A 9098-nucleotide genomic window follows, 5' to 3' on the forward strand; every position below is an offset into this window, starting at 1 on the left:
CTCCCCTGAGCCTCCTCCAGGCTGAACAGCCCCAGCTCCTTCAGCCTCTCCTCACAGCACTTGTGCTCCAATCCCTTCCCCACCCTCGTTGCTCTTCTCTGGACCTGCTCCAGCCCCTCCATGTCCTTCCTGAGCTGAGGGCCCAGAGCTGGACACAGCACTCCAGGGGTGGCCTCACCAGTGCTGAGTCCAGGGGCAGAATCCCTGCCCTGCTCCTGCTGCCACACTGTTCCTGAGCCAGGCCAGGATCCATTGGCCCTCTTGGCCACCTGGGCATACTCTGGCTCCTGTTCAGCTTCCTGTCCATCCCCACTCCCAGCTCCCTTCCTGCCTGGCTGCTCTCCAGCCCCTCTGTCCCCAGCCCTTGGGGCTGCCGGGGGTTGTTGTGGCCAAAGTGCAGGACCCAGCCCTTGGCCTGCTTGAACCTCATCCCCTTGGAATCAGCCCATGGATCCAGCCTGTCCAGGTCCCTCTGCAGAGCCCTCCTGCCTTCCAGTAGATCAACACTCCCCCCCAGCTTGGTGTCATCTGCAAATCTGCTAATGCTAGACTCGATGCCCTCATCCAAATCCTCAGTAAAGATATTAAATAGAACTGGACCCAGCACTGATCCCTGGGGACACCACTGGTGACCAGATCCCAACTGGATGCAGCTCCATCCCCACCACTGTCTGGGCCATCAGCCAGTTCCTAACCCAGCACAGAGTGCCCCTGTCCAAGCCTTTTCCAGGAGTGTGTCATGGGAGATGGTGTCCAAGGCTTTGCTGAAGTCCAGGCAGACACATCCACAGCCTTCCCCTCATCCACCAGGCGGGTCACCTGGTCATAAAAGGAGATCAGGTTGGTCAGACAGGACCTGCCCTTCAAACCAACCTGTGCAGCTGGTTTGCATTTTCACCCCAGCGAGGGTTCAGATATCCCTGTTGGAAGGGAACAGACACAGGCTGTAAAATTTTACTGTTTGCTCAGACACAATCACATCCATCGGCAACTGTGCTGAGATAAAGACATGGAAATACAATGGAAACAACATTTTGGGGTGGAAGCTCATTTAAACAGTACATTGGGAACAGGCCAGCATGGGCTCCATCAGGGAGCTTTGTGCCAACACTGCAAGTGTTATAGAGCACTTCCTGCAGACAGGTTAAAAAGCTGCTTAAAAAAGCAAAATCTGCACTATGAACACTCTCATGCGCAAAGCAAATGGCTCCCAGCTCCCAGCTTGCTCTCTTCACTCCAACCCAGAGCCTGGAAAGAGTTAGAGCCCAAATGTCTGCATCAACCTGCCATAGACAAGCCCTGTGTCACAGAACGAAGGAGCAGATTGGGCTGGAAGTGACCTTTAAAGGTTATTTAGTCCAACTCCCCTGCCATGAGCAGGAACATCTTCGTCTAAAGCAGGTTGCCCAAAGACCCTCAACCTGATCTTGAATGATTCCTGAGATGGGGCATCACTACCCTTCTGAACAACCTGTGCTGGTGTTTTACCACCCTCACTGTAAAAAATGTCTTCCTTCCCTGTACGCCCAGACCCAGAAAAATCAGCAAAATTAAATGTTGAGCAGACTAAGATTTTTAAGTAACATATTGTATTTGACCAACTGCATATTTGGAAAATATAGATAAGCTTTTGGGCACACAAGCCATTATTTAGGTCTTTTATGACTTTTAAGCATGTACTTGGAATATGAACATCACTAGGGTCACTCGGGTTGGTAAAATTAGGTCCATGAAAAGAAATTCTAATTTTGACCTGAATGGTTATTGTTATGACCTGAATGGTTTTCTCCATGTAAAGCCATGTGACAGAGAAGTTGTTGGGGACCACCAAGAAATGTCTCTGAGGTTTGAATACCTTTTGTGAAAGGAGATGGGAAAAAGCCAATAAAAGGATATTTCTTCTGCACAGAAGAAAAAGATCAGGGTAGGATCCTGACTTAGCAAATATTTTCACATACTTCCATTATACAATTGCCCCAGGCAAGGGCTGAACTTCTGTAGAAGAGTTTGCAAGATCAGGGCATGTAAAGAATGAACACAGACTCTTTACTCAATTGCAATAGCTGAAAACTCAAGCCCACAATTTTACCATCACAACAAATATTCATGGGAAGACTTGTTCCTTTTGGTTATTGCAATTTTTATCTTCTTCTAAATAAGGTCTACTTTCTTCTCTAGGAGGTGATTTGGAATCAAATGAAAGATTCCTCCCATCTCATTTTACAAAACTGGAATCAACTGGTTCAAAGGAGACTTTTACCCACAGCCATGACCATGGCCCAGCTGGGGTCTGAACTTTACATCAGCTTTGAACAACACCAGCTGTAGATCACTTGAAATACAGACATAACGGCCCTCCTTTCCCAAGGTTAATCCCCCAGTGTAAATCTCCAGGCTCTATTTCAGTTGCACTTCACACACATGTCTAAACCACAAAGGATCCGACACGTGCTTCCCTGCAAATCCCACTGGAGGCCTAACAGATGTGAGATCATAGAAACATAGAATGGTTTGGGTTGGAAGAGACCTTAAAGCTCATCCAGTTCCAACATGGGCTGGGACACCTTCCACTAGCCCAGGTTGTTCCAAGCCCCATTCGACCTGGCCTGGGACACTTCCAGGGATGGGGCAGCCACAGCTTCTCTGGGCAACCTGTGCCAGGGCCTCACTAACCTCTGAGTAAAGAATTTCTTCCTAATGTCTAACCTAAATCTCTCTCTTCTGTTTGAAACCATCCTGTCTTGCCCTATCGCTCTCTGTCCTATCAGTCTGCGTAAAAAGTTGCTCTCCCTCTTTCTCATAAGCCTGTTTAGGCACTGGAAGAGGCTCTGAGGTCTCCCTGGAGCCTTCTCTTCTCCAGGCTGAACAATCCCAGCTCTCCCAGCCCACCTCCAGAGCAGAGGTGAATATCCTCATGGCAGAGCTACAACCACCATGGAAAGCAGCATCCATACACCCAGCACTGATTTGTTCCATGGCCTGGAGAGCAGACAATTTTAGAACTGAGCCCAAATGCTTGGAATTAGAAGCATAATATTCACCATCTCACAGGAACAGAGGGGCAGTGGGGGCTATAAAAGCACATGCAGAGAACAGACTCTGCATAGCAGCAGTGACCAGATCGAAGCCCTTCCAATGCAGAAACTCTTCATCTTTTAACTCTCCAGTAATGAAGTCATCACAAGCAGATGAATGGCTTAAAACATTTGGTTTCACTCCCTCCTTTTTCTGCTACCAGTAGCTTTTCACTGACGAAAGGCTACCCATAAATCTGGAGGCTGAGAGTGCCCCTGGGGGAAGGCTCCCATAACTCTGACACAGCATCAAAGTAATGCACATGGAAATAAAAATCAGCTTTGAAACACAGCCCTGCAAGAAATCTACAAGAGAAGGAGCCCAGGCTGGTGACACAGTCTGCGTGCCCCTCACTGCATTACTGGGGGCTGGGAGTGTCATCTGACGTCAATGGCCACGCCCTGCTCAGGTTCCTCCATAAATATCTCAAATCCCACAGACTTTGTCACATCTTACAAGCTATTCAGTGCACAGTAAGGTCCATAAAGACTTTACAGCACCAGGCCTTTTCATAACTAGTGGGAGTTATGGCCATGATTTACTATGGGATAAGAGCAGTCACTTTTGAGGTTATTTTCAGGAGGAGAAAACTACAGGGAAACACAATTTGTGGTTTTGGTTTTTTTTTTTAAATTGCCATTATTTTTCCATGTTTTCTAGGACAAATTTGTTAACAAGATTTTCTAGGAAATAAAGTCTGATGAAGCAATTGAGCTTCTGCCCTTGGTCACACATTGTTGTAAAACTTGCTTGGGAGATCTCCTGCATCTTCTGGGAAAATAAACCTTTCAAGGAAAGAATCAGGAAAAAGAGACTGTCTAAGAGAGTTCTATTTGATACAGCGTTTTTCCACTCTGACAACTAGAAATTTAGGTATTCTAGTATCGGAGACAAAGTGCTGGAAGTAAAAGAACTGTCAAAGTTTTGTTGCTAAAGCTGCACAATGTGACAGAAAACCATTTCTGAGATTCATATCCTTGCACCTCTTCCACCTGCAGGTTTTGACCGACTCTGGTTTTCATGACGATGGAATTTTTCCTCCCCACGATGGAAAGGAAGAAGCTCTTCCTCAGCCTCCTGCTCTGCTACAGCTTGCTCAGAGCTGCTGATTCCCATATGGTCACTGAGGAGAAGGCAGAATGCAACCTGTCCAGGAGCAGCAGAATGGATCTCTCAGATCTCCCACCCATCTCCATAGCAGGTGAGTAAAATCTGCCATTCGGTGCCAAATTAACAGGATTTGCAGAAAATGCAGTTGTTGGTTCCTATGGACTATTTGGATAACTCTGCAATGTCACACAATTGCCTTAGTGCAGAGCTGTTGTGGCTACAGCACCCAAGAATGACAATGTGACAACCCTCAGTTTAGAGGAAAAAAAGAATAATCATCAGGTGACTTATTTTAGTTTTACAGATTTTACTTCAGGTCCCATCGTACTGCAGGTCTTTTTGTATTTAGGTGTTCTTCTGCTAATATGGGCAGTAATCTTCCTTTGAAAATCTCATGCATATAAAAAATATGAACATAATGTGGGGTCCTTTTAAGTATCTGCTCTTGTGGTAGAGAAATCAACAGTATTAACAGCTATTAATGTCACCTCAGTTTATCTGGTCTTTAACCAGGAGAAGAAAAGAGCACTGCAAGGGAGAGCCAGGGGTTATTTATCCAAGACAGGACCAGCTCTATCCCTACTCTTACTCTGTCCTGTTAGGGAAGAACCTTGTTAGGGCAAAGCTTAGCTTTTTTCTTCACAAAATATTTTCCTTGTGTCTGCCCTAATTTACACAAACTTCTTTCAAGAATCAAGTTTTTGGAGCTAATTAGCTGCAGAACACCATTCATAACTCTGTCAAAACACTAATAATGTAAAAAATACTCTTGTTTAGCTCCTTTCTACAGGCTTTTAGAGCTTTTGCTTAAAGCAGTTTGGTTTCTTACCTTGTTTACTGTATTTTTTTCAGAGCTCTTACTCAGGTGACATTTTTTTAAGGAAAAACAATTGCCCTGCACTTGCATTTCTACAGAAATCTGAATGTTTGAATCCTGAGTTAACTTGGCCTTGTTTAACTGCAAGTTTAGTCAACCTTGTGCTGTTGTGCAGCCTCCCAAGCTGCACCATTGCATGGTCCTTGTGATCCCTGATACCTTCAGCATCACACTTCCAACATTTTTTTTACTCCAATTAAAATCAGAGATATAAAATACACTCACTTCAGTTGATTTCTCTGTCTTCTCACAAAAGTGAGCCCCTGCTTTAAACATGACAGAGATGCTGTGTCATGCCATGTGGAAGTGTCCAAGGCCAGGTTGGACAGGGCTTGGAGCAACCTGGGCTAGTGGAAGGTGTTCCACTCATGGCAGGGGGTGGAACAAAATGAGCTCTAAGGTCCCTTCCAGCCCAAAGCATTCTGGGATTCCATGAACTGAGTTTACTACAGAGATGGAACATCTCTCAGATACTCTAAGAATTACCTTCCTTTTTCAGAACAAAAAGGGGAGGTTGAAGTTATTTTCAGTACAGCTCGTTTTGAGGTACCAAACTCTTCCATGGCTCTGTGAGGATTCTCTGCTATTCCTTTGCCAACAGACATCCAGGATAGCAAAGATCCCCTAACACTGTCAGGCCCTTTTGCTCTGGGGGGTTCTGCAATGCCCCACAAAAGCCCTCATCCCTCTCTGCCCTGTTTGGTTGTCTGCAAAGAGGCACCTCCTCCCTCAGGAGCAGAGCATCCTGTACCCCCTCCATGGCACATCCCAGCTATTCTGCTTCCCCATTTTATACTCAACAGAGGGATGAAGCAATCAGCCAGGGAGTGAAGAGCAATCCCCAGCACACTGATAGTCCGAGTCTAAGCCAACACCACAATCTCCAGTTCACCTCTGCATTCGTTCCTCCCCTGCAAACAGTGTCCTTTCATACAACAGAGAGAACATTTGACACTGAAAATGCAGGAATAGTTCAAAAAAACAGATATCTGCATAACACTCACCTCTTCTATAGCCAAAGCAGTCCAAACAATCCTGTACAACCGGACTACAAAAAGTCAAATTAAGGTAGATTTAAATTACTTACATACATCTTGGTTACTGTCAGAAAGTTTCAAAGGACAGAATAACAAAGAACACTCAATATTCCAGCTGGAACTGGATCCAAATCACTAATCTAGTTAGTGCAATACCTTTATTAAGGCTTGCCCTCATTAAGTGACAATAACTTTATATGCTTGAAGTACAGGTTTCCCCCACACACACTATTTCTTAGAGATACATAAACCTAACTATAAAAATTCATAATTAATAAATGAAACGCCTCAAAGCAGCCCAAACTGTTTATTCCTCACTCTGTAACTCTGCAAATCCTAGCAATTAGTAAATATTCAGAAACATACTGATAGAGAACACTGAAATAGATGAGGAGCCACCATTTATCAGTGGGGATATGGACATTTTTTATCCCAATCATTTGTTACATACATACAGTGCTTATTACAAAACTCACACACAGAGCAAAGGTATCAAAAATATCATAACAGGTTGGGGAGCTGGGAAGTGTCTCACACTTTAACAGTCTTGCTGTGTTAGAGGCCAAGACAAGTCTTAGTCCTGGAATTTATATAGTTATAAATATATACATATAGTGATAAATACATATGATAATCCAAGTTACAGGCACATGAATGAAACACCTTTGAGAATAATGTTTTCTAAAACAAATGGTGGGTGGAGAAGGAACAAAGAACTGCAAATGAAAGGTGGCATCACTCAGATGAGGAGTTTATACCAAACCAGCAAAGAGTTTTTGCTTGTGAAAACCAGTGTACACTTCCTAATTCCTTCCGAAATTATGCATGTAACACCACCTTCTAACAGAAAAAATTACAGAATTCTAAAGATTTTTCCTGTTTTTGTTCACATGACTAATGTGTATGAGTACCCTCATCATTTAGAGAGGGACCTTTAATTTTATTTTTCCAAAATTGTTCCTTGTTTGCATCTACCAAACAAAGTGTAAAAATCCTCTCCTAAAATACAAACATCAGTGTTCTTCTGCTTTGTACAAGCAGCAGTGACAACAAGAGTTCAGACACTCTGTGCCTGAGGTGAACACCTTCACTGGAAAACACACAGGGATGAGGTGGCAATGCAGGTTATCTGCCTTCTCTCACCCAAAAATAGGATTATCTCAATGAAACACCACACTGTAAAATTGGTTTCATATTATGTTGTGCTATTCTCATTGAAGATTTAACTAGAAGATCCCAGAAAGTCAGCAGGAAAGAGGCAGAGAACAAGAAATCTTCCAAGGTAGGTGGTTGTTCAGAAAACTTTGTTGAATTAGAATGGTTTGTTACATGTAGAATTTCCCTCTGTGCATTCATTTGGAAGGCTTTCACTGCCATTCCCTGAGTTAAATAATTGACATACAGCTTGAAGCTCTAAATACTGTAAAACCACATGCAAAATAACAAAGGTGGAAAAAACTAGAAGCTGTGGCTGCCCCATCCCTGGAAGTGTCCAAGGCCAGGTTGGACGGGGCTTGGAGCAATCTGTGCTGGTGGAAGGTGTCCCTGCCCATGGCAGGGGTGGAACAAGAAGGGCTTTAAAGATCCCTTCTCATCCAAACTATTCCCTGAGTTACAAAGGTACACAGGGTACCTGTAGCTGGCAGGCTCCAGAGATCCCTCCCAGGTCCCAGGCATGTGCTGAGCAAAATTTCCCACCTTTCCCGGTCCCAGACGGAGGAGCAGCACTCCTTGGGAAGGCTGGGGGACACTTACCCGTGTGTGCAGTTAAGGTTTCTCATGGATGAAGGATCACTGGGCTCCAAAGGCAGTTTGGCAGCCCAGCCCTGTGAGGTGGAGCATTGCCAGGTCACCTCCCTGCTCTCTCAGCCCAGCAAAGTGGTACCAGCCCCCCAGACCAACTGGGAGGGTTCAGCCTTTCATTTAAAAAGTTTGGGGATCCAGGTACAACACCTTAATTAGTTTTATTGATAACTTCATCATCTTTGGATGTTTTTCTATACCTTTCTTCACTGTTTCCAGAGTTTTCCCTGCAGACCATTTTCCAGCACTCTGCCCAGTCACAGTCAAAACCCAGGGCTCACAAGGTTTATCATTTTGCTCTGAAGGTTGGTCTCCAGCCACCATTTCCCACGGTCCAGACCAACCACACCTCTGTGTTGCTAATCCAGGTCTCACTGCCAGCAGCCACCTCCTCACCTCAAGCCAGACCCTCCCTCTGTTCCCTCTCTTGACCCGTGTGACCTGTGCTCACTTCACTTTTCCACGAATCCCCACGTTTTTGTCTTCTAGAAAAATGCTGAACGCAAGACACCTCCGAAACCAAGGCCCCCACCAGCTGCCAACTGTGTGCCAACCTTCAAACCCTGCAAACCACACCTGAATTCCTGCTGTAACTACTGTGCTTTGTGCAAATGCCGAATTTTCCAGACAATCTGCCAGTGCCTAATGTTGAACCCCAAGTGCTAAGCCAAGCTGGGGACACGATGAGGCTCCTGTCTTTCATTAGTTTCTCAAGTGGGTATTTCAAATTGCCCTGTGTGTACGGCAAAATAGAGAGCTCTGAAGCCTGGATTTGCCCCTCTTAAAATTTAATGGACAGGTTTTTTATGGGGTTAATGGTATCACAAACAGGATGTTATTTCAAGGAGAAGACAACCAGGGAGATTGACAGTGATTAGGTATTTTTAGCAAAAGAGTTTGGTTTAGGATGAATTCTGGATTTTTGGTGCTTTGGGATTGTTCGGGTTTTTGGTGTTTTTTTTTTAAAGAGTCATAACCCTTTTCACATATTCAACAAAAATCAGGACAAGAATTTATGTAGGTTATTCTACCCGAAAATAAGGTAATTTTTCAATCATCCTCAGCTAAGCATCAGTCCATCCACCTTCAGGGTTTGTAGTCATTGCAGTAACCAGAAAACGTCCCAATGACTCATCTGTCAAACTCCAACTCTTGCTTTTCACCTCCTCTGTTCTGTATCTACAGGGTTCATCTCC

General features: G+C 44.6%; 1 protein-coding gene across 1 annotated transcript; it reads left to right on the plus strand.

The window, feature by feature from the left end:
- Positions 1–4080: 4080 nt before the first annotated feature.
- On the plus strand, positions 4081–8787 carry ASIP (agouti signaling protein). Its single transcript, XM_027664052.1, has 3 exons — positions 4081–4276; positions 7320–7381; positions 8392–8787. The coding sequence occupies exons 1-3, from the start codon at positions 4096–4098 to the stop codon at positions 8566–8568; spliced, it is 420 nt and encodes a 139-aa protein (XP_027519853.1). The 5' UTR covers positions 4081–4095; the 3' UTR covers positions 8569–8787.
- Positions 8788–9098: the final 311 nt, after the last annotated feature.

This window comes from Corapipo altera, unplaced genomic scaffold (genome assembly GCF_003945725.1).
Source record: "Corapipo altera isolate COAL_440 unplaced genomic scaffold, ASM394572v1 110, whole genome shotgun sequence".
Taxonomy (NCBI): Eukaryota; Metazoa; Chordata; class Aves; order Passeriformes; family Pipridae; genus Corapipo; species Corapipo altera.